The sequence below is a fragment of the Podarcis gaigeae genome (assembly GCF_964106915.1).
Source record: "Podarcis gaigeae genome assembly, chromosome: 7".
Lineage (NCBI taxonomy): Eukaryota > Metazoa > Chordata > Lepidosauria > Squamata > Lacertidae > Podarcis > Podarcis gaigeae.
In genome coordinates this window covers 21,902,278-21,929,140 of record NC_139683.1, presented here as the reverse complement: position 1 = coordinate 21,929,140, position 26,863 = coordinate 21,902,278, and the positions used below count along the sequence as shown (strand labels likewise).

Genomic DNA, 26,863 nt, shown 5'->3' with positions numbered 1-26,863 from the left:
AAGCTGCTAAAAGAACGCCTTGGGACAAATACCATCCCCTATGATTTGAGGCCCCTAGAGCAAAGCGAAGAGAAAGATCACGTAGTAGCCCCTCTTAGAAGAGTATTTGATGCACTTGAGGAGCCTGCGCTGGTTAACGGGCAACCCGGACCACGGCCACCTCGAACTTCGACCCTGCAATATATTCCATTCACAACTACAGATTTGATGAATTGGAAAACACACACCCCATCTTTTGCAGAAAAACCTCAGGCTATGATGGACTTGGTGACTTCAATAGTAAATACTCATAGCCCTACTTGGACAGATTGTCGCCAGCTCCTAAATACTCTTTTCACCACTGAGGAAAGGAGAGACATAATTGAAAAGGCACAGATATATTTGCGTGAGCAGGCCAGAGTGGGAAATATTTTTAATATTGACCGTCATCTCCAAGATAACTTTCCCTTGGAAGATCCTAATTGGGATCCAAACAATGGAATTCACCTGGCCAGACTTACCACCTACCGCCAGACACTTGTGCAAGGTATCCGCAGGGCATGCCAGAAGCCCACTAATATGTCTAAAGTCTCAGAAGTAGAACAGAAACCAAAAGAGAGTCCAGGAGACTTTTTAGAGAGGCTGCAAGAAGCCTATCGTATATGGACTCCTTTTGACCCTGAAGCCCCTGAAAACAGCAGAATGATTACTGCTACATTTGTGGCCCAGTGCGCTTCTGATATTCGTAAGAAAATTCAGAAATCAGAAGGATGGGAAGGGATGCTGATGAGCCAAATTATGGCCATTGCACGCCGAGTTTATCGGAATAGGGATGAGGCTGAGAAGCAAGAGAAGAAGAAGTGGCAGAAGGAAAAGATGGTAATGCTAGCCACAGCAGTGAAGCAAGACCACCGCCCCTTAAATGGAGGGAGAGGGCGAGGAAGGAATCCACCACTGGGAAGGAATCAATGTGCAAATTGCAAGAAGGAGGGTCATTGGAAGCGGGAGTGTCCTGAACCCCTGAGGTTGGAAGAAGTACGCCCAGGCCCAGGCCCAGGCCCAGGCTCCGGCCCAAGAAACCAGGGACGGGGACGGGGAATGATCCGAAATGGAAGATATCAGAGACCAGGACAAGGACAGAATAGAGACAATTTCATTGGACTGGCAGAAGAGGATTTTACTCAAGACTAGGAACGACCGGACTCCATAAAGTTAGGCTTCCAGGAGCCCACGGTCACGATTCAATTAGGGAGCCATTTAATAGACTTTATGATTGATACTGGGGCTGAATACTCAGTACTCCCAGAACTATTGCAGAAAAAGGCATCCAAAAGTGTAGTCATTAAAAGTGCCACTGGACAGTCAGCTAAGAGGTCTTTCCTCCAACCTTTGGAATGCCAGATTGGGGGACATCGTTTAACCCATCAGTTTTTGTATATACCTGAGTGTCCAATACCTCTCTTAGGCAGAGATATGCTGTCCAAATTGCAGGCCCAAATCACCTTCACTCCTCGAGGTCCAGAAATGAAACTGCCATCAAAAGCAGCAGGAATAATTACCCTCTCAGTACCTAAGGAACAATCATGGCGCCTAATGTCAGCCCTGCAAGTCCAACCCACATTGGATACAGAATTAAACAAGCTCCTCCGAACTCTACAAGTGCCACCAGGAGTATGGGCCGAAAATAGCCCACCAGGAATGGCTAAGAATATAGCTCCAATTGTAGTAACCCTAAAACCTATGGCTACCCCCGTATCTGTAAAGCAATATCCCTTACCCCGGCGAGCAGCAGAGGGCATCCAGAAACATTTGGACCGCCTATTAAAATATGGTCTGCTTAAGCCTTGCCAATCAGAATGGAACACACCCCTTTTGCCTGTTCGAAAACCTGGGACAGATGAATACAGGCCAGTGCAGGACTTGAGGCTCGTAAACCAGGCTATCGAGACCTTGCACCCAAATGTACCAAACCCATATACCTTGTTGAGTTTGATCCCACCAGAAGCAACATTTTTTACTGTATTGGACTTGAAAGATGCATTCTTCTGTTGCCGGCTGGCACCACAGAGCCAACCTATATTTGCCTTCCAGTGGGAAGACCCTTTGACAGGAACAAAAGGCCAGCTAACCTGGACAAGATTGCCCCAGGGATTTAAAAATTCCCCAACTTTATTTGGCACTGCCTTGGCGAGGGATCTAACAAGTTACCCCTCAATACCGGGAGAAAAGGTGGTTCTGCAATATGTAGATGATCTTATACTAGCGGCAAAGGATTTTAATACCTGTAAAGAAGGGACAGAGGAACTGCTCCACTTGCTCTGGGAAGCTGGCTACCGAGTTTCCCAGAAAAAGGCACAGTTATGTTTAGAAAAGGTCAAATATTTGGGCTTTGACATCTCACACCAACAACGAGCATTGAGACCAGAGAGGAAAGAAGCTATTTGCCTTATCAAGGAACCTACCACAAGAAAACAACTTAGAGGATTCCTGGGAACAGCAGGGTTTTGTAGACTATGGATACCTGATTTCAGCAGTCTGGCCAAGCCCTTACATGAAAGCACTCGAGGTGCAGAAAAGGACCCATTCGTATGGGGACCTGAGCAGAAACAAGCCTTTTTAGTTATCAAACAACGACTTATGGAGGCCCCAGCCCTTGGATTGCCTAATTCGGAAAAACCCTTTCAGCTGTATGTACATGAACAGAATGGGATTGCAGCTGCAGTCCTGACCCAGAGATTAGGAAGTTGGAACCGCCCAGTAGCTTATTTGTCTAAACAATTGGACTCAGTAGCAAAAGGATGGCCTCCATGCCTAAGGGCAGTAGCGGCCACTGCAAGCCTTGTCAAAGAAGCTGATAAATTTACCTTCGGCCAGACGATGTATGTGAATGTACCTCATGCTGTTCTGACACTCATGGAATATAAGGGTAGTTATTGGCTAACGAACCCAAGGATGGCTAGATACCAAGGCCTATTGTGTGAAAATCCCAGGATTCATCTACGAGTAGTGAATATGCTCAATCCAGCGACTTTGCTGCCCCTACCAGAGGTAGATGATGAGGAATCACATGATTGTCTCCAAGTAATGGATGAAGTTTATTCCAGTAGACCTGATCTGAAAGATGAACCATTGAAAAATCCAGATGTTGTATATTATACGGATGGTAGCAGTTACCTTCATGAAGGTGCCAGACGAGCAGGATATGCTGTGGTCACCAATGAGGAAGTTGTGGAAGCTGAAGCTTTGCCTGCTGGCACATCAGCACAAAAAGCTGAACTTATAGGCTTAACTAGAGCTCTGCAATTGGCAGCTGGATGTAAGGCAAACATCTATACTGATTCTAAATATGCCTTCTTAACCCTGCATGCACATGGAGCTCTATGGAAAGAAAGAGGTCTAATAGGAGCCCACGGGAAGGCCTTGAAATATGGACCTGAAGTAGAAATCCTGTTAGAAGCAGTATGGGCTCCAGAACAGATTGCTGTAATGCACTGCAAAGGTCATGGACGAGGAAGGGATCCAATAACCAGAGGAAATCATGCTGCTGACAAAGCAGCCCGAGAGGCAGCCCAAAAGCCTGTGGGAGGATTTATAGCAGCCCTCATACCAGAGGTAGTTCCAGAAGAAGTTAAACCTCACTATACCCCAGAAGAGAGGAAGTGGGCTGAACAGGAAGGAGCGGTTATGAAGGACGGTTGGATGATCCTGCCGGACAATAGGATTTATGTACCTCATCATCTAGCAGGCACAATTGTAAGAAATTATCATGAATCTACTCACCTTGGCGGTACTGCAACCAGAGAGAGTCTCAGTCGGAAGTTGTATATTATTAATCTATCACAATTAGCAACTTGCATTTCACAGAAATGTGTTCTTTGTGCTAAAAACAATCCCAGGCAGGGACCGGTACAACCTCCTGGAATTCAACATGTGGGATATGTCCCCATGGAAAGTCTAATTGTGGACTTCACAGAGCTGGTCCCTTCTAAGGGATTCAAGTATCTCCTTGTGTTTGTAGATACTCTTACCGGATGGGTTGAAGCTTTTCCCACCCAAACTGAAAAGGCACGAGAGGTAACTAAGAGACTCCTCACTGAATTGATCCCAAGGTTTGGATTACCTAGATGCATTGGAAGTGATAATGGGCCAGCGTTCATTGATCAAGTAGTACAAGATGTATGTCGAGTCCTACAAGTAAAATGGAGACTGCATGCAGCATATAGGCCTCAGAGTTCAGGGAAAACTGAAAGAATGAATCGGACTCTGAAAACCCAATTGGCAAAATTAACCCAGGAAACGGGATTGGGATGGGTAGATGTGTTACCCATAACACTGTTTCGTGTTCGGTGTGCACCCACAAAAAGACTTAAGTTGTCACCTTTTGAGCTCCTGTATGGGAGACCGCCCTCCTTTGTTCAGGATATTCCAGCTGACCTTAAACAAATAGGAGATCATGTGACACAGGGACAAGTGCAATCTCTCTCCCGTGTTTTTGTTTCTCTTAACAGGTGGGCCCTCGAACGCACGCCGTGCAGCATTGCCGAGCCGATTCATCAGTTCCAGGCTGGCGATAGCGTATGGGTGAAAGAGTGGAAACGTGATCCACTTGCACCAAAGTGGCGTGGACCTTACACCGTCTTGCTCTCTACTCCAACAGCGGTGAAGGTAGCTGAGGTGACCCCCTGGATTCATCACTCTCGTTTGAAGAAGTCCGAAGGCAGTTGGACGTGCAAAGGTGACCCCTCTAATCCTTTAAAACTAACTCTCTCCAAAAACCCCTGTATCTAGCCCTACCGGGAACGGGCTAGGTCACGGGCAACATTTGACGACCGGCCTGCTGCAGCCACAACCTGGAAGCTGGCTGACCTGCGCACGCCTGAAGCTTGAGGAGCGTCTGAACCAGCGACTGTGAACGGAAAGATTCTCTAATACAATTGATTGACTGCCCCCTTGTGGAACAATTATCAGAGATATTACTCATTGGGGATCCTCGGGATATATGTTTTGGTCTTGGTGGTTCCCCATTTCTGTCACTGGGGGAATTATATTGGGGCTAATAATTATTTGCTATCACAATAAGGTAATCTTTTGTGGAAGGAATGCATATACTAGACATCAACATGATTTTATTATTAATCCTGATCCCTTGGGAAGGGGAAGGGTTCTTGAATCTGACCAAATTGGCTAAATATGGATTCAGCCATGACCACAATATGTGGGTAGGTTTAGCTGAAATGGTAGCCAATGTTGCAAATAGGACCAATTGCCTTGTTTGCTCTCTTGGGCCAGATGATTCAGAGGGAGGTATGCCCTTATTACCGATACCATTAGATGCCATTGGTATGGTAAGCGAAATGCCACACCAAACAGAAATACAGAATTTCCCCGGATGGAACTCAACTAAACCATTACGAGTTATACCTGTACAAGGGGAATTCTGTGTACATAAATCATCAGATGCAGCTGATTCTCCCATGATAGGCTCTTCTCATTGTCACTATACTTGGGATTATATTAAGAATAGTCATACCTGGGCACACGGTACTACCTATCGAACTCGGAATACCTTGCCCTGTGCACCTCCTTTTATTCACGCATGGAAAGTGGTGTGGAACATAACTGTGACAGAAAAAGGCAATCTAACATACTGCACTGTGAACTCTCTACCTCTTTTGGTATTTCGCCTTCTGTACTCCACGTACCAAAAACCTCAGACCCGATGGTTGTGGTGGATATGTGGAGAATGGGCATACAAAAAGCTCCCTTCCAAATGGAGTGGGACTTGTTTCTTGGGTTGGGTATTACCACCAATGTGGATTATGCCCACTAGTTCGGCCAGGCGAACACGAAGGAATGCTGATATTTCTCATATAGCAGGAGGAAGTACCCAAAGTTGGAGCGGTACTGATGATTGGCCGCCAGAGCGCATTATAGCCTATTATGATCCTGCCTCCTGGAATCCTGGTGAGCTCATACAAGGGGCACGGGATCCTATTTATAATCTAAACAGAATAATTCGATTGCAAGCAGTAGTGGAACTTGTAACCAATGCAACGGCCCAGAGTTTGAGACTTATTGCACAACAGTTGGATGAAAGTAGAGCCGCCATTTTGCAGCTGAAAATGGGAATGGATTATGTACTTGCCAGGCAGGGAGGCCTATGTGGAGTCTTGAACTTGACAGGGAATGCCTGTTGCTTTAACATTTCAGATAATGGTGAGGCAATCCGTGTGTTGGCCACAAAGATGGAGAATATAGCACATGTCCCAGTACAAACATGGGAAGGATGGGATATGGGATGGCTCACCAATTGGTTACCTAATGTCGCAGGACTCAAAGGGATACTATTGTCTTGCTTGTTTTTCTTGACAGTAGTGGTAATGGTTTTGTGTATGATGCCATGTATCATTTCATGTTTTAGAAGTACAATTAGCAAGATGGTTTCAAATGAAACTCTACCTCATATCATGGCCCTATACAGAGCTTTACCTCAGGAATATGATGAAGGTCAAGCTATCAAGGACACTTGGGATGAAGGTCCTTGAGCTTGAAAGGGGGGAATGAGGCATCTAATCATAAGCCTGCATTTTTTATCAGAGCTTCTATATTTTATCAAGGCTTGTATTTAAAAATGAGCTTAAAAAAAAGGATTTTCAAATGTTTCATGCCAGGCAGAAAGAACCTTGGCAAGAGGTTTTTCTCCTAAGACAAGGGGGCCCCATTGATTTATAGTAGAAAAACAATTCTCAAAGTCATAAAAAAGGGAGAATTACATATGCTGCCCCAAGGCTGAGAAAACACAATTAAAGGCAAGGGTAAATAGTAAAATAATACCAATGTGCCTCTCAGTAAAATGAGCCAGATCTTCTTTCCAAGGTTAAAAAGGCCAAGAGCAATGGAGAGGCATCTAGCTGGCAGAAAAAGAGAGCATTTTAAAGAAATCTTTAAAAGCTGTTTCTTTTTCTTAAACTGAGAGAGTTAAAAAGGTTAAAATGTTGGGAAAGGCAACTGGCTTGGCTGGAGAAGAAGCATCTAGCTGGCTGGGAAAGGAGGGGGAAAGGGGGGAGGTGTAAACTGAAGAGGCTTCTTTTTAAAAGCTGTTTTTTACTGAGTTCCTTTTTACTTTACAAAGGCTTTATTCTTTTAAAAGGCTACCTATGATAAGTGAATGAAATATATTAGCTTAAATATATTGGCTTAAATGTAATTATGCAAAGGATTTAAGGAATGCTAGATTCTTATTTCATATGGTTGTAAGAGTTGTATTTATCCTGAAATTAAGTCAGCCACCAGCCTAGCCCCCCTGCTAGACAGAAGACGCCATCCAAGCACTCTCGATATATATGGTTGTCAGGCATTTGTTTAGAAACTTTCAAATGAAGGAAATCTTTCAATATTGATGTGAAACTCGAGATCCTTGACATCTGTTGAACATAAAAATGTAAGATTAAACATTTGTTTTAGAAGGCAATAGGGCAAGGAGGGCAAAGAGGTGAGCTGGTAATTAAGATTCCATGTAAGATATATTATTACTTATTTGTCATTTATATATAGCTCTTTGTCTCCCTTATAAGGGCAAGGAAGTGGGTGTATCTTTTGTGGGTGTATCTTTTGTGATTGGTTCTACCAAACAGCCAATAGGAATTTCAACCAGGCTGATTGGACAGAGGCAGCCACAGGAGGAGCAAAGGGGGCTGGATTAAGGGAATATAAGTGCTGGCCAGGATGGCAAGAGACCAGGCCAGAGCTTGGTAACCATATACCACTGAGCCTCTCATTTATTTGTCTGACAAATAAATTATTATTTTAATTTCTCTATTGCTGCGTTGAATATTTCATTCCAGCTAAGCGTTAACCACAAGCAGGGTGCTACACTTTGAGTTCATCATTACTAACCATTGCCTAGCTATAGTTTTTTAATACTCAATTACTTCTCTCGGACATGTATATTTGTCCCTTGTTTTGTTTAGTATTATACATTTATACGGTATAATGCTGCTGCTTTTCAGTGAACAGTTTCCATGAAGCCTTAGCTGATTCTCAACCTTACGCTGTCATAGGCCTACATGACCTTCAAGTGTACATGTCAGAAATGAGTTGTAATGGTTTTTATCAGAAATTTCTCTTGCTGGTACACTTTTTTCATATGCATCTGGGATAACACTGTTAGCAAGAAATTTGCAGGAGAGAAGCCAGTAATGAGACTCCAGTAGCTTCAAATTGCCCAAAGCACACATTCTCCACAGTAGAAATTAACTGGTTATTTACAGCCATCCTCTTACTATATAGCAGTGTGCTATTTCTTTTCCATGGGATATCAGTTTACCCAAGGCCTTCTGCAGTCTTCTGCAGCTGTCAGATCTGAGTGTGAACGACTTTTCTTTATACAACGTGCTCCTTGCTGTTCCTCAACTATTAGGCTAAATGTTTCCTAACTGACCAGATATACCTGGCTCTGACTTGTCCAAGAGACTGGCATTTCCTCTTCTGTGGATGTCCTTTTTGGAAGACAGTTCACAAAGCAAAGGAGTACCCTGAAAGTACTATGTTCTTCGGCATTCTGCACCTCTAAATGCAAAAGAAAAATGGAAAGGTTTTGCATTAGTGTTTGTTTAGCAGAGACCTACTTTCTCATATTTCATTTGAAGGATGCAATTGTAGCTGCAGTCACTGAATCCAATCCTAAAATCTCATGAGAATGTGTCCAGACTTGGAAGGAACTCCAGAGATTGTGCAGTTTTTCACCAAAATGTGTAACTGCTTTACAATTCAAGCTTTCAGACCCCATCTGCATGTAAGCCCAGGTTAGTGGCTTATCATAGTTTATCGGGAATAAACAGCATGCTGGTTGCTTCACTCCTCCCATGGAGTGAGTGGGAGAAACAAATGAGGAAGCTTCAATAAAGCTTGTCTTCTTGTGATGTCCAAACCCAGGTTCCTGGGGGCCCTCCAAACCTCCCTTTTACTGCGCATAATGAGGATTTGGTCTCATGATGCTCTCGGGCAGTCCTGCATGATCCCACATTCAAACTATTTGCATCTTCAAATGTTTTGGAGCAGTCATATTCCTTCAATTCTAACCTGTCCATATCCTGTAACATTCTGCTGAAATTCCATAATTTTTCATATAAAAAATATTCTGGGTTGCTTTTGCCATCATCATCAGCCAGTTTTTACATGCACAGAAACTGAAGATACTAACATAAGGAGGAAAGGGAGGTTGTATAAGGGAGAGAGAAAAAGCTACAGGTAAGCGAGGGAGAACATCTGACAGGATCAGCTCCAGTTGTGTTTTAGTTGAATATGAGGATTTGAAGATCTCGCTGGACAACAGAATACTGGATGGTGTGCCTGTTCTGTTGGTGAAACTTTGCCCTGGACTGACTGGAAAAGGTCCATGACTCACTTCATCTTGAAGATCAGAGGACTCTCCACCACCCCCACCACCCATTTTCTGCAGATATACTTTGGGTTGCAGTGAGCCACCTTTGATTGGTAATTATATCTCCTGTTGCAGTTGAAGCCTTGTGGCAACTGATTTGAATTATGGTTGAATCCTTTGTGGAATTTGCTTTGCTTTTGTACTCCATAAAATAGAGTTGTGCCTTTCCCCTTCTGTGAATTTCTGTTCCTGCTTATGCAGTCTGTGAAACCCTAGTAAACCCTCACACTATGTGGGTGCTTCCACAATTGGCACTGCATATCATAGGAGGTGTGAATGAAGACCAGCTCCAGGTGGTTCTGTTTCACACAAAAATGCAGTTTTAACCAAGAGCCTCTGCAGAACTGTATTTTAGAGAGAAAACATTTCCATACAGATTGGCTGGTAAATAAATCACCTCTAATGAGGTTTTCGAAATAATTTCCTTCCTAGATAACTCAAGCTCCACAAATGGAACATGTACCACATTTAGCAACCAAACAATGGTTCACATTGCTCACTTGTTCAGATTCTGCCATATTGCCAGATTATACAAGAAATCCCATTTTGAATGTCCCAAATTTCCTGTTATTCAACAGCTGTAGAATTGGCTGCAGTTTTGTCAGCCTGACAGAACAGAACTCTGCTTGGGCAACAAGAGCAAGCAATGAAAATGAGGCCTGAGGCAAACATTCGTAGGAATTCACCACCTGGCACTGTGGCACCAGCACTGCGACATGCTTCTTTGCAGCTCTGTGGTACGAAATACACAAGTGTAGAGAAATTCAGCCACAGAAAAGAGTTGTTTTTGTACTTTTAAAACAGATTCACAAGGAACTGCTAGCAAGGGAGAAATATCCATATGATATGCAATCCCTACCTGCCTGCCTGATTAAAAAGTGTTAACGGAGATGTAAAGAAGTGAGGTTTGGGCAGGAAAAGAGATCAAACAACTGGTATTTTATTATTTATTTATTTATTTATTTATTTATTTATTTATTATTGAATTTATATACCTCCCTGTTTATTGCTGAAGGGAAATTTAGCAGTGCTGAAGCAAACTATTATTATATACAATCATAAAATTGTAGAGTTGGAAGGGACCTAGTCCAACCCTCTGCAATGCAGGGATATGCAGGTGTCCAATCTGGGGATGAAAGTTGCAACTTTGACATCATCAGCACTGCTCTTTAACCAACTGAGCTATGCGGGCTGAGCTGACTAAACTATAAACTGCCCAGGGTAGAGATGTGAACCAAGTTCAAGTTTTTCTAAATTACAAAATATCATGTAATTCACAATTTTGTGCCCTCATTGAAGTGAGCACACACTGAGTGAGATTTTGCAAGCACTTGCTGGGTTATGATGCCCTGGACCATTTTCATTTTTTTAAACCCCCATTTTTTGTAATAATAAATCCTCATCTTTTCCACATGTATATATACAGTTGTACCTCTACTTACGTCTCCCTCTGGATATGGAATCTTCGGGTTGCGGCCATGGCAAACCTGGAAGTGTATACTTCTGGGTTTCGCTGCGTTCTGCGAAGCGCTCTGCATGCCTTGCGCATGCACAGAAGCACTCAATAGCGCCGCACGCATGCGCAGAAGCTAACCTCTATTTACGTAATTTTCGAGGTGTGAATGGAGGCCCTGGAATGAATTAAGTTCATATCCGGAGGATCCAGTGTATTACAAGTCTGTAGTAAAAGTATGTAAAATTGTTGTTCTTGTTGTTTGTTGTTTAGTCGTTTAGTCGTGTCCGACTCTTCGTGACCCCATGGACCAGAGAACGCCAGGCACCTCTGTCCTCCACTGCCTATGTAAAATTAGGCAACCCAAAATGTGTTATCAGTTATATGGTCAGAACTATTACTATTACTGTTATTATTATTAATGATGCAGCAAAGCCTGCAGAAAGCTTAGGTCCAAGGTGTCTGGAGGACCAGATTCCCTCATACAGACCTGCCTGGGTTCTTGAGCGGGGCTTCTCTTGGTCTCACCACCCTCACAAGCATGCTTGGTGGAGATAAGGGAGAGGGAGAGGGCCTTCATGGAGGCTGCTCCCAGACTTTGGCACTTACTCCCTAGAGAAGATAGACTGGCTCCCTCCTTGTTGTCCTTCTGCCAGCAGGCCTTTGGAAATTGAACTGCTTTTAATTAAAGAGCTGGCATAGTGCTGGTTTTATTGTAATTACTGGTATGTTTTAAACAGATTTTATATATGTATATAGTTTTCATTCTTTAATTGTATTTTCATGATTGATTCTTCTATATTTTTAGTAGTTCTTGTTTTTAGCTGTAAGCTGCCTTGAGTCCTGTTAGGGAAAAAGAATAATAATAATAATACAGATTGAACTCTCACACATCAGCTGGTGTGAGGAGGTTTCAATCCTCAAGGAACTCCCCATGTGCAGCTCAACCTTGCAGAAAGCAAGATTTAAACACAACTTTGTCCATCAGCTGACTATCTGATTAAGATGCAAGATGACTGGCAGGTAGATGGCCCCTCCCACTAGTTACAATAGGGTGGTGGAGACCTGGTCCACTGGACCAGAAATGTTCCAGTACTCCATGCCAGAATGTATAGTCAGAAAAAGCACTGTGGGTAAATATACATATATAAGGGAGAGATTGTGGATAATCCTGTTGGCTCCACCCCTCCCCACATGCTCCTACCTCTGTTCCTGCAGCCTCCCAAGCAAAGCCAGACTGAAAAAAATGCTTCAGAGGGAAGATGCTACCTGTTTTGGGACTCATTTTTCCTACCACTACTACCACCCTTCTCATTCCTATTGATTTATTGACATTATTTTGACAGAAAAGTGTGACAGGGCCAGAGAGGATTGCCCAACACGCCAGTACATTCCCCCTATGGCAGCCTCATAAAGCTGGATCTGATGATGCAATTAACAAAGCTTTTCTGGCAGCCTGGGTTCCCATGCCAGCCATATCAATATTCGCGGTTGATTTTTATTTCCCCTTGCCTCCTTGTTTTTGGGGTAACCTGTCCATTACACACTATTAACGCTTTCAGCTATTCCTCGTGAGAAAAGGATTTCCTATTCAATATTTTCATAGGCACCCTCCCTCCTGTTGTTTTCTGAAGTGATCTTATAATATTCTTTGTTGACTCTGTGTTATATCTCCCTTCCCTGTAGATCTTTCTACAGCCACAGAAGGAAATATTTCATGTCCTTTCCTCAGTATTTACAGTGTTCTTGCTCCTGTCAGTATTACTTCTAGTTATAAGATCAGACAAATCATATCTCTGGCTTTGCCTTTACAGCATTTCTTTATAGCTCTGAAGATGGGCTCATTGCTTCATGTTTATGTACATTCATTGCCCCCCATATATTCCCTTTCTGATGTGTATGTAGAGGTCTATGCCAAACTGAAGGGCAAACAATAAAGGTGCCAACAAAATTAAGAATTGCCCAATCATTCTTTTGCCGAAGTCTGTAGAAAACCCACTGCTGAAAATGTTGGGGAGTTTCCTATAACTTTCCTATCTAAGCTGCTGCAACGTTTTGGAGTGATATAATAGCTAGAGGTTGCTATTCAGCCTGTAAATCAGAATGGCACACCTTTTTGTGGAAACACAAAATGGGAACCCCGTTCCATTGGTTTCCTTAACTGAATTCCAAAGTCCTGCTGTGATATGAATTCTGTGGTGTTGCACAACACATTCAGCTATTGGTCCTGAACCACAGTCCTTTTCGTGTGTGAGTTTGGATTGTCACTTTTCAAATATGCTGCAGAAAAAAAGGGAAAATTTGAGTTCCTGCCATTTAGGAATGCTGTTTATTTATTTATGATATTTGCCCCAAGGTGGTTTACTCCTTTAAAGTACTATAACAAGCAAACATTACAAATTATTGAACAACAGAAGCCTTCTTCAGATGATGCATATACAATACAGCATATATGGGGGGAGGGCATTGTGCAGCAGGGACAAGCCTGATACCCCTGTCCCCTCCATCAATGTTTCTGTCACCTTCCTACTCCTAGATTTCCCAAGGTGCTACAGCTTCCTTCTTCATGTGATGGTGACAGGGGCAAGTGAGTGGCAAGTTGAGGCAAGCAAGCATGGGGCCAAGTGCATTCATATCCTTGCTCCTACTGCATGAGGCACTTATTTTATTTATTATACAAAGGTATAAGCCACTACGCAGCTTGAAGTACCATATATTTAAAAAATGAAGTACAAATAAACTTTTAAAAGCAATGACACAATTTCTACAAAATCTTTAAAAAAAAACCCAAAGCAATTTCTACTGATGTGCAACTAATCATAGATTTTAGTTGTGAATCTTTATAATCACCAGTATTTATGTCCCTTCTCCTCTGCACTCACAATAGTAACACTGCAGATCTATCTGAGTCCCTTGTGGACTAAAGTGCATATATTGAATGAATGGAGAAGCCCACATGTATGAGAGTTTATATGCCTATCTGAGTGACCATGGAACTTTGGATCAGCGTGATATATTTCCCCCCTTTCCACTTTATGTACATTACATAAGTGTCAGCAGTTGGTTGGGTTCCCCTCCTTTCATGCCATAGAAGTACAAATAATGGTTTTCAAACATCAGCAAGTTAAAATGTATACTGCAAGATGTCACTAGCAGGAGCAATTGATAAAATTTAGGTAGCATGTCAGGGGTTTTGTGCACACAGTTTGCATCTGCTAGATCATGAGGATTTGTTGGACATGTGGGAACAATGAGGGCTACATACTGTGATCTGATTTTTTTTTATTCAAGGGTATTTGCATAGCAGTTGGAGGTACAAAGACACTGGGCATTGGAAGACTGAGATGCTTACTCCTAAATAAATCACGATTTATTTAACATGTATTTTAAGTAGTGCTGCAACCAGCTGTTTAGCAGAGATTCAAACTCTGGGATACAAACTCCTTTAGGCTTGCAAGCTTCAATGCCATGCCCATCATATCTAGAATAATAATAATAATAATAAAGCCCAGTAATCTAGCTGCCACTGGTTGTACATTTATTTCAGCTTTTTGAAAATCTAAAATTGGGATGTGCTGCATAAAGACACTGATCTTGCAAAACCAGGGGGGAAAATGCTACTCATTTTGGAGCCGTGTGATTAGATCCACCATGCATACATTTAGCATTCTTCTTACCTTGAATTTCATGGAAGTCAGTGGCAGACAGATCTGTTGGTAATGCATAATGGTAACTTCAGATATGCATTCTTCATGCTGCATTTGTATATGCAAGGTGCATTCTATTCTTCCTCTAATTCGTTACCTTTGAAACAGTGAGGCACATGGAATAGTATGTTGCTTCTAGTAATACACCAAAGGTGTTTTCAAAGAACAGGTGCAGGGCTGGGGTGTTGTTTTTTTGTAGTACCAGTGTGTCATATTCAATATATAGTAGCTTCATAGTTCAGTATTTAAACCCTTAAATAACTTGGGACAAGGTTATCTAAGGGATCACCTCACCACATATATCTGTATACACATTTGAGTTAACACATGGTACAGGTTGTGTACTTGGTGTTCTACATTCATTGGTAAAGGACTGATCTGGTGAAGGAGAAATTTATTTAGATGTCATGGACTGACTATTACTCTCTGGGTCCTAAAAGGGCAGGCCTGTTGGGATGTTCTCACCAGTGTGACTGGAAGCACACATTAGATTCCAGAATATCATCATGAATTCTTTGGTTAGTATTACTGGCAACAAAGGTGGGGACTTTCTTCTTCTTCTTTTGCATTAAGGTTTGAAGTTTTGTTTGCGTTTTTTTGTAAAAATCGACGACAAACAAAAACATAAAACAAACAAAACATAACAAACATCAATCCTAACCTTATTGAAAATAACAGTTATTTACTTTGTAAAATGACTTCCTTATTTCCCCTTAGTTGAATTTCATTGCATATCCTTATAACGGTTTTCCAAATCCCAATTTTAATACCCTTTAAATTAAACATTAACATCTTTAAATCTTCTCCTTCTTGTATTAAACATATTATTTTGTCAGTTGCCATAAGTACAATCCTAAGCCCATTGAGTATTTGGACGCTATTTCCAGTTATTTTAGCTTAACAAATTTAGCTAAATAATCATTAAATTTCTTCCATTCTTCATGGTATTCCTCCTCCTTCTGGTCGCGGACTCTTTCGGTTAGATCGGCTAGCTCCATAAAGTCCATCATCTTCATCTGCCATTCTTCTACTGTTGGTAATTCTTGAGTTTTCCACTTTTTAGCTAACAGAATACGAGCCGCAGTTGTGGCATACAAAAATAGATTAACATCTTTCTTGGGCAATTCCGAACCTGTTATTCCAAGAAGAAAGGCCTCTGGTTTCTTTGTAAATGTATATTTCAACATTTTTTTCAATTCATTATAAATCTTTTCCCAGAAGTCTTTCACCCTGGGGCAGGTCCACCACATATGAAAGAATGTTCCTTCCTTTTCTTTACATTTCCAACATGTAGTATCACAGTTATGATACATCTTTGCTAATTTTACAGGAGTCAAATACCATCTATACATCATCTTCATAATATTTTCCTTTAACAAAGTACATGCGGTGAACTTTACCCCTTTCTTCCACAATCTTTCCCAGTCCTCAAACATTATATTATGTCCTAAATCTCTTGCCCAATCTATCATCACCGTTTTAACTTGTTCATCTTTCGTATGCCACTCCAGCAAAAGCTTGTACATTTTAGTTAAATTTTTACCTTCAGTATCTAACAACTCCATCTCCAACTTAGATTTTTCCAAGGCAAAACCATTTTTCTTATCCAGTTTATACAATTCGTTAATCTGGTGGTAATGTAACCAATTTAGCTTATCTTTAATTTGCTCAAATGGTCCTAATTTATAACCTTCCTCTTCCTCTATTAATAAGTCATAATATCTCAACCATTTGGTATCCATATTTAATTTTTTTCTGGGCCTTTGCCTCCTAAATGAGAACTGTGTGATCCTGCCCATAATCTAAGATCTGCAATTGAGGTCCTGTTGGTGTACCTACGGGTGACATAGGCAAACACACAAAGCAGGGCCTTCTCAGTGGTGGACCCTGTTCATGGTCAGCAAATGGTGAGGAGGTAGGAGCAGTTAAGCCAGCAAAGATCAAGAGAGCTACATTCTCTCCCCAGCACTCTTTTCCCAGTTGGCTAACTTCTCCTGCCCCTGTATTCCTGATGATTGACGCCATGCCTCTATTAAGATTAAGATTTCCTAAATTAAATAGTAGCATGGGGGCAATTTTCATCAGGACTGCGGGAGTGAAAATGAAGGTTTAAAACTCTCCTCTCCAACAAACTCCTGCTGTGATTTTCAGATGACTGGCAAACAGGTAAGAGTGGGGAAAAGGAGGCTGAACTGCATGAAAAATGTTAATCTTTATCTGGAGCCCCACCCTTTCGTTCCACTGCTCAGCTGATGAGTGGAGGGCATTGGGGGGTATGTACAATTTGGCAGTGGGCCAGAATTACCCTGGAGGGCACACACTGAACACCCCTGAAGTGGTGTGTGTGTGTGTGTGTGTGTGTGTAAGAGCATGTTTCTTGGAAATTATGCATACTGACTGGAAAATATTCACATTGGCCAGAAAATGTACAAAATTCAACTGGGATTTGCACATTCCCTGAAGTCCACTGGAGGTTATGTATCATGACAACCGAACATGCAAAATTCAAATGATACATGCACATATGCCAGGCCTCTTGGAAATTATGTATATTGATGGGGAAATGTGCACAATTTATGGACAGATTACATGCACATTTTTCATCAGTCCTAGTGAATGTGCACATCTCGTTTGAACTGGTTTTTATATACAGTATATTACCTGTTCCCTGATGTTGGGAAAGATTGAGGGCACAAGGAGAAGGGGACGACAGAGGACGAGATGGCTGGACAGTGTTCTCGAAGCTACCAGCATGAGTTTGACCAAACTGCGGGAGGCAGTGGAAGACAGAAGTGCCTGGCCATGGGGTCACGAAGAGTCAAACATGACTAAATGACTAAACAACAACAACAAAACAACATATTAACTGTTCAACTTACATTGCAGAGAGAGAGCATATTATATAGAGCATTCTATTGATTGTGTTCCTTTTTCTATCTCATTTTTGTATGTTACTTTATTTGGATATAAACCATTCTAACAGCTGTGCGCTGAAGTAGCACAGAAACGTAACAAATAAAAAATGCTTAAGCTTCTAATGGGAAGTGTTTAAATGCAGCCCCTCCCAAAATCTTGCAACAATCTTCAATGAACTCCAGCTAGATCAATGATATTTAATCATGAATCTGTCTCACTTTACAACTTTGCATTATGCAACTAAACTGAAATTAATAAATCCTCAGCTCTATGGCCATCACATTAATCCATATTGATATTTTCCATGCTTATTATTTCTGCTTTTTCTAGCACAAGATATCCAATACTTACAGCAGTGGCAATTGACAGTTACATTTGCTGTCTAATAAGATCGTGTATTGATATATGACCAGCCAATGGAATAATAAACGGATTTCTTCAGAGGATACATGGGAAGCAAGGAAGATTACTTATTTGCCTCATTTAATTCTATTGATAAAAACTGGCCAAGAGGTATACTTGAATAAAAGCTATTCTGTATGCAGGGCAAGATACAAGTTGTATATGTAATGCCATTGGTACATCTAAACCAGCACTGCCTACTCTGGCTGGCAGCAGCTGTCCATGATCTCAGATCTCCAGGGTTTCAGGAGTCTTTGCTTCTCCTGCTACCTGACTGAAGATGCCAGGGAATTAACCAGTGATTGTATGCTGCACCACTGAGCTGTTGCTGTTTCATTGTAAGGGCATGAGAAGAGCCCTTCTGGATCAAGCCAATGACCCACCTAGATGCCCATGGGAAGCTCACAAACAAGACCAAGCGCAAAAGCACGATCCCCTCCTGTGGCTTCCAGCAACTTTATTTAAGACTAGCAGTGAGGGTTGAGTCTGCTTCTTTAAAAAGTCCTGTTGATTCGTAACAAGTGAAAAGCAAAAGCAAAATTAAGTCATTGTTTCATTGTAAAACTGCTGTTTACTGAACCCCAGGGTATATCACAGACAGTAACAAATCATATCTGGATACATTTAAGCTCATTCTTTCCTCTTCCATTTTCATTATTTTCCTCATTGTTTTAAGGCTGTAACCCTCTCTGAAAGTCCATGATTTTTAGATTTCAAATGGGGCGGGTTATGTAGGGGAAGGAGATTCTTTCTGCATGTTTTAACAAATCTCTCTAGACACTGGCGGAGGAAGAGGAGTGCAGGGGGGGGGGAGCGCCCCACCCCCAGCAGTCCAATCCCCAGGGTGCCATTGTGGCTGCTTGCCCCCACTGGGTGCCCCGCCCCTGCAGGTGGCGTGCCATGGCCCCAGGACGCGCACAAGCCCCAGCCCCAGCTGCTCTCTGCCCCCCCCCCCCCGTGCCGGAGCATGAAGCTCCACCACTGTCTCTAGACAGTGGCGTATCGTGGGTTGTCAGCACCCGGGGCAAGGCAAGTAATTTGCACCCCCTAACCCGTGGATTTGCGCCCCCAACCTGTGGATTTGTGCCCCCTAACCCTAACCCCCAGATGTTGCGCCCGGTGCAGCCGGCCCCCCCTGCACCCCCCACGCTACGCCACTGTCTCTAGATCAGCCTTTCTCAACCTTGGATCCCTATCTGTTGTTGGGCTGCAACTCCTGTTATCCCTACTTATCAGGACCAATGGTCATGGATGATGAGAGTTGTAGTCCAATCACACCTGGGGAGCCAAGGTTGAGAAAGTCTGCTCTACAATTAAAAAATATTCAAGCCCCTAATGGCTTTGAAGCAGGAACAGAGCACCTTTAGAATCACTTAGACCTAGGAGTTAAGATCAGTATCGGAGGCCCCCTGTTATGTCCTATCAGCATCAGAGGTGCAAAAGATGGGGAGGCGAAAGATACTGGGTTATCTCCATGGTGATGCCTAGATTGTGAAAAGCCCTTTCTGAAAAATATCTGCCTTCTTTTGCTAGCTCTTTGGTGCACAGCTAGTATCTTTTTGTTCCTGCAAGCTTTTAATTGCTGAACTCTGTGGCTCTGTAATGATATTGATTTCAGGGTCTGTTTTAATTGCCATTTTTCTGTTGTTGTTTGATCCTAGTGTTTGTCCCGAACAACATCTGAGTTTGTAGTGGTGGCCCAGGGACCACCATTCACATACTGTATAGAAGTGATCAGGTTTGGCCACGTTTCTTGATTCATTTTGATTCATCAATCAGTTTTTCTAATCAGGTCCCCAACCCATACATAGGCACAGCATAGCTCTAAGCAGCAAACATCAGAGTTCTGTCATTTGTGGAGGTTGAGTAATCTGGAAGGAAATCATCTCCAGTGTTGAACAACTTCTCTGAATCTAAACTAATGCTGTAATTTGACTGATTTTTGTTAGCTGCAGCCTTCTCTCCACACACACAAACCCCACCATAAAATCTCCTTGGGAGGGAGGGCACATCATTACATTGTTCCCAGAAATGCTTGCAGTTCTACTTTCAGTGCACACGGCAGCTGCTCTTGCCTGTCTTTGGGTCACCTCATAACTACAACTACCTTTTGGGGTGTTTCTCAGAATTCTCAGAATTCTTTGGGGTTTTTTGAAAGTCCATGAAGTAATGCAGGAGAAGGGCAGAATAGATTTTAAAAGGAACACATCTGAAAGTGACATGAACTGGAATTTTAATGATTTGCCCATCAGTGCTAACCATAGTTGGCCATGACATCCAAACCAACAAACTATGGTTTATGTTTGCTCTTCAAATCAGAATTGGAGGCTCACTGGGAGAATTGTTACTTGGAGGCCAATTACTTCAGCGCTTACTGGTGATAACAATGGAACTAAGTAGTGCTTATCTCATTTGTAAACTGTCCTATTAGAGCATAATTACACAACAGACTTCAACCAGTTTAGAAGTCATCCTCTTGCCAGAGGGAACAACAGGAACTGAAGATCTATGAAGGGGTAGGGAGCTAGTGATTTTCAACAAGTAATTCTCAACATCTTTTGCAAACTCAGTTTCCTGAAGCCATGAAAGTTAAACGTGTATAAACAATATAGATAAATACGTAGTGCGAATAGGTCACTAAAAATTAAATTATGTTAATTTGAAGAGACCTTAACTTCAAGTATATTTACAACCATAGTTGTAATGGATAAAGGCTACATTATATACAGGAATTTATTGTAAACCAGAAAACTCTCAATCTTATAGGATGCAAGCTCATTTTTCTAATAAATATTTTTTTGAAGAAATTGTTCCTATTGTTGGGCAGGAAGCATCATGGGAGACAGAAGTATTCCGACACAGGTGAAACATTTAGCAGACTCTAGAAAGTAGTAGTTTGCAAAGTGCTGTCTAAGGTCACTAGCTGACAAGGTCAAGCATTGGATTTAATCAAATTAATTTTGCAGCAGGAGGTTTAGCCGCAGTTGTAAGACAGAGCAGTCATATCAGGTAAGGAATGCTAAAAAAATAAAAAATAAAAGCAGCAATATGTCTTCAGCATAAAGTGAAATATATTGCTCACAACCATATTCATCTTTAAGGGAATTATGAAAAGCTTTAGGAAGTATTATTTTTAAGTGCACCTTCCAATGTCACTGGGTGGTAATGCAAAGCAGTTTGTGATGTAGCTTAGTCTGAGTGCAATCTCTGGTAACAGTTTAAGGTGATTATATCAGTGATATGCTGATGCAGCTAACACGAAAGGCTCAGAACTTTGGCTCTGTATTTCTGTTTAGAAGTTTGTCTTATGTTGGTCTAAGTTGACTGTGGCCTGTTTCAGGTTTCCTTGAAGTTAATGGCACCTTGCCTTTGGTGTCAGGGAGCACTAGGAGGCAGGACTAGAACTCTGACATTTGCTTTGCTATTTCTAGCCATGGGACTTGGAAGACAATTATGTGTTGGTGACCTTTTCATCTGCAGTGATAAACAATCAAAGGCTTGAGATGAGAATAGACTAGAGCCTAGCAGAATACTGGCTATTTCAGAACAAGATACGAACTTTACTTTTTCTTCCATCTCCTTGCCATCTGTACCTTTCCTTTCTGCTCATTCTCTCTTACCTGGATTTGCTTCACCTGTCTTCTCTGGATTGTTTTCCTAAGTCTGTTTGGCCACTCCCTCTTCAAACTTGTCTTTCATGGCCCCCCTTCATCTGGTCCACATCTCCGTAACTACCCCCTTCTAGGAGCCTGTTTATTTGCCTCCCTGCTTGCGCTGTCTGCTGAGCAGCCCGGCAGGGCAACTAAGCAAGAACGCAACACTTAAAAACCAATGGACAAACAACCAGGACCAGTGGCGTAGCGTGGGGGGGTGCAGGGGGGGCCGGCCGCACCGGGCGCAACATCTGGGGGTTAGGGGGCACAAATTACTTGCCTTGCCCCGGGTGCTGACAACCCACGCTACGCCACTGACCAGGACTATCCCTAGTAAGCAAAAACAGTTTGAGCATTTGTGATATATATAGTATGGTATGTATTTGAAAGAGTGATGAAGGTACATTGTATGAGTGGATTATCTGTACACAAGAATATACAGATATATTGAATAGAAGCATAGAATTGTAGAGCTGAAAGTGACCCTGAGGACCATCTAGTCCATGGGTAGGCAACCTAAGACCCGGGGGCAGGATGCGGCCCCATCGCCTTCTCAATCCGGCAAGTACAGTGTACCTCGGGTTAAGAACTTAATTTGTTCTGGAGGTCTGTTCTGTTCTTAACCTGAAACTGTTCTTAACTTGAGGTACCACTTTAGCTAATGGGGCCTCCCATTGCTGCCACCACGCGATTTCTGTTCTCATCCTGAAGCAAAGTTCTTAACCCGAAGTACTATTTCTGGGTTAGCGGAGTCTCGGTTAGCGGAGTCCAATGAAAATAGGGACACCCCATTCCGTAATGTTAATTTTACTATTTACACCCCACACATCTTACTGGGTTGACCCAGCTACTCTGGGCAGCTTCCAACATATATAAAACATTAAACATTAAAAAAATATCTTCCCTATACAGGATTGCCTTCAGACAGCTCAGGAGTCAAATAACTCCATACCCTCCAACATTTCCCCCATGAAAATAAGGACATCCTACCACACCCTCCAACATTTCTCCAGTGAAAATAGGGACGTCCTAAGGAAAAGCAGGACATTCTGGGATCAAATCAGAAACCGGGATGGCTTCTCTAAATCAGGGACATCCCTGGAAAATAGGGACACTTGGAGGGTCTGCAACTGAGCTCTCTCCTCTTTGTCCAAGTTAATGCAGATTTTTATTCTTATGAGTGTTAAAGTCATGCCTAATTTAACAACTAAATGTACATGGTGTATTTAAACATAATAATTTTTGTTTTAACTTTTTCTTCAGCTGAAATGACTTCCTAATTGTGTTTTTTAATTTTATTGCTTGTTTACCTTTCCAGACACCTAAGGCAGTCACAATCAGATTGAAATTATTATTTGCCATTATGAAGCTGAATTTTTTGTTTCAACTAGGGTAAATTAAGAATGGATTATTTGTTCTTGCTCTTCAGTTTTCAAAAGACAACTTCAGCGTCAAAAGTTTAATAAAAGAATTGAGCATTAAAATCATACCTAGTTTCCATATAAAAAACAGAAATGTTGACATGTACAGGAAAAATAACTGTTGTTGGAAATTATTATTTTAGCTTATAGCACAAAAAGTTATCTTAATATTTAGAATTTATATAATGAATTTCAGGTGTTCAGTGTGAATAAACTATAGTTTCTCAGTGATTCATGAGAACCTTGTAAGGAAGGCCAATATACAAAGAACGTCCTAGATGCTGTGAATCTAATTTTAAATGTTATTTACATAATTATATTAATTTTTCAATTAATAAACATATATTTGTGCATTTTTTATTTTTACCTGAAGGGATGAAAACACATTTAGAAGCTCATTTTCAGCATAAATGTTCCTCAAAACCTTGCACATGCATACATTAAGCTTGATTTATATGAATGTTCTTTTTGTCAGATAGTTTGTGAAGAGGAAAAAATAATCCAATAAGAATACAGAAACTGCCCCATATGATTTCAGAATTTATATAGATTCATATAATGAATGTTGATAGTGGCAAGCTAGTGAATGACCCTCAAGTTAAATGCTTCTCTCAAGAAAAAAAAATTGAGTAGCAGATAAATTTGATGAGGATCATAACCTATTCATAGATAATTTATACCAGAATGAAAGCTTTTAAATAAACTATGCACAACAAATAACTTGAGTCTCTGGGATCTGTGTGTGCTTAAAAGTGGTGAGTTCTAGATTTTACTATATTGTGCAGCATTCTAGATGACTAATAAAATGCCTATTATCTGAATGGGTGAACTGTGCACAGGGGCAAGTATTTATATTGCTGGGTATATCTATGTGCTCTGTTGCAAAGTTTAAAGTAGGGAAATGAAATGGACAACCTACTGTTTCTTATTGTTCAGTTGGCAACTATTGGTTTCTCTCTGCGTTCACCTGCAGTTTCTTCTGCCCTCTGTCCTTGTAGAGGGAGAAACCAGGACTTGCACCATCCATTAATCAGAAGCCTCATAAGCCAGCCCCTAAATCCACCTGTGGCCTTGTGCAGGCTTAGATTATGAGGCTTTGGCCAGCGGCTTTGTGAGGCTTCGCTTTTTGAATTCTGTGCAAAGTACTTTGATTCCTTGAAATGCTAGAGAAATAAACACTGGGTTCCTTTAATACTTACTGGGAAAAAGGGTATAATATTGTAAGTAAACCTTCTCCAGTATATTCTCCATCCCCCGCTCAATGAAGGGCTTCTCAAAAGTATGTTGTGCATGGTGGAACTGTCCCCTTATCTCACTAAAACTATTAGAATAGAATCGTTAGTGAATTTACAAGGTACAAGCATAAAGTCTCTTTGTTAAAAGAGTCATCCAATGAAATGAAATAAAGCAGGCTAGTAGAATTTTCTTTTCTTAATTGCAGTGCAATAAATTCATATAAATTAGTACATAGCACATAGACAAATCTATCTATGAAGGCTTGGTCTTTTGAATTATTGCTTCACATGTTCCAAGGTGGAGCAGGTTTCAGAGAGAAACTTTTCTGAGACTGCCTTAAAAGGGGGGGGGGGGATATTTGAGGGCTCCGATAATTCTGCCACTCAGAATAAGGACATTTTCACACAACATGAGTGCATCTTATTCTTGTTTACAGAAAGCTCAGAAGTTTATGAAGTTGACATCAGTTTGATTTTTTGCCCAAACTGGGGAAAGTCATAACAAGGATTGCAGACAATCTTCTGCACTCTTTATTAGAGAAAGTGTCCCCCCCCCCCCCAGGGGTACGCATACGCCTAAACATTTTGTGAATCTTTGTACTTTTGTCCATTTACTGTATTTATTTCCCTCAATTTGAACTATAAAATAGTGATTTTCTTGAGTCAAATTGAGAGTACCCCTAAAAATATTTTTTTTGGGGGGGGAGCACTGATAAGAGAGTAAGCCCTTCTGGATAGTGTTCTCACTACTCTATTTGCATGCTAATCCATACTCAGGAAAAAGTATAATGGAAAACTTTCCAGGAAGTATGTATTAGACTTGGGTTGTCAAAGTGCCTTTAAGCATTTCTGGCTCTGCGTTGTGAAGGCAGTCCCTACATTGGCTGCAATGGTTCTTTCCCGCTTTCTCTGTCCCGAATCAACATTCCCACGTGAACACCAACAGCGTGACTCCAAGGAGCTCCCCACTATATTGCGGGAAAGTACCCTTCTATTATCAGGATATGTATTTAACTTCCGTGAGGGGGGCAAGGTCCTATAGTTTTAACGGGTACCAGTTGCTGCTGTTTTGAGGGCTGGGGCTATGCATATATAGTAAACAAAAAACAAAACATACACACAAACACTGAGGGCAACAGGAGGAGGAAGTGGAGGGTGCTTTGCCAACTCTGAGGGGAAGCCACTTTCCTCATAAGCGGGGTCTCGTGCGCATTTGGGGGCAGCCACTGGCTCCTCAAGCCAGGCGGACAAAACTCCCCCATGCCAAGCGCCCCTCCCCCTCCCGACTAAACCGGCTACTAGGCTAGTAGTACTACCCACGACGGCTAGACCCAAACCTCCTCCAGCCCCCGAAGGCAGCGTTTGCCACTGAAATGCCATCTGGGGAAGGGCAGCGGGAGAAATAAAGAGGGGGGGCGGTCGCCAGTTGCCCTCGTGTCCTGCCCGCGGTTGTGCCCCTGTGGTAAACAGGATGCTGGGCTAGATAGGCCTCGGGGCTCCCCTCGCGCTCTCTCCAGCCAACCCCCCCACCCCTCGCGCAGCCGGTCAGTCTGAGGGGAGCGCTGCTCGGAGAGCGACACCGGCGGCAGCATCGGCACAGGGAAAGACGCCACAGAGAGAGAGAGAGAGGCGGGCGGGGGGGGGGGGAGACCGCGCTCCCTCCTTTTCCCTCCTCTCCCCCACCTCCCCAATCTCTCTTCTCCTTCCGTCCTGCCTTTCTTCCCTCTCTTCTCTTGCCTCTCCCCCCCCCACAGTTCTGTCTGTTCTTTTCCCTCATTCACTTAACGCCCCCCCCCAACTACACAATATACCGGACACGCCAAATCTCCCTTTCTTTCTGTCTTTCCAACCCCCCCCCAACAGCCCTCTTCCCCTCACGCGCACAAGCGCGCGCGCAGGCACCACACACACACTCACACACGTGCGCGCGCGCGCGCCTGCCTAGCTTGGGCTCTAGCCTCCCTCTCCGCTTCTCTTTTTTCCTGTCATCTCCCATCAGCTCCTGTCTCTTATGAACCCGGCACGTTGACTTGCTTCGCTCTCCCTTCTCTCTCTCTCTCTTTTTCTCTTTCGCCCTCTTCCACCCCCTCACACCTTTCTCCCTTCCTCCCCTCTTCCCTCCCCGCCCCGCACCTACTTACCTTGCACCCCCTTTTCACACTCTCAGTGCACCTGAAACAAGAACAGCGGCGGCGGCGGCGGCGGCAACAACAACAACAACAGCCGCCACCACCAGCACCACCAATACCGGCGAGCAGCATGTCCCGAAGGAAACAGAGCAAGCCCAGGCAGATTAAACGTAAGTTTCCCTCAAGAGTGCAGGGGGGGACGGGGACGGAAAGGCGACGAGGCTTGTCCCCAAAGGGTGCTGCTGCTGTTGTGTGTAAACATAAAAATGAACCGAAAAATTAATAACTTCGGGATGGGGGGAACCAGGTCGAGGAGAAGTGGCAGCGCCCTGCGGTGGAGTTTCGGACGGCGCCTACTTGTGTTTTCGAGGGCTGGGGGGGGGGGGCGGTTGCCGCCTTTAAAACAATAAAAAAGAGCTCTGCTTTTGGACTCCTTAGCCACGGAGGTTTTCCCTGCAGAAAAGTTGGCGTTGAACTTAGCGCGGAAGGAGTTGTTTGGGCGGGGAAGGGGAGAGGGAGACAGAGA

At 42.6% G+C, this 26,863-nt stretch overlaps 1 protein-coding gene across 6 annotated transcripts in view; it reads left to right on the top strand.

Moving 5' to 3' along the window:
* The window catches only part of ZFPM2 (zinc finger protein, FOG family member 2), a 469,506-nt gene that overhangs the window by 110,724 nt on the left and 331,919 nt on the right, over nt 1–26,863 (top strand). The window contains exon 1 of one of the 6 annotated variants that reach the window (XM_083749018.1): nt 25,756–26,507. The exons of 4 other annotated variants lie outside the window; for them this stretch is intronic. In XM_083749018.1, the coding sequence (XP_083605144.1) occupies nt 26,468–26,507 (40 nt within the window). In that variant the 5' untranslated portion in view covers nt 25,756–26,467. Of the gene's footprint in view, nt 1–25,755; nt 26,508–26,863 lie in introns of those variants that run through there. One more of the 6 variants, XM_083749015.1, reaches the window with a different exon arrangement.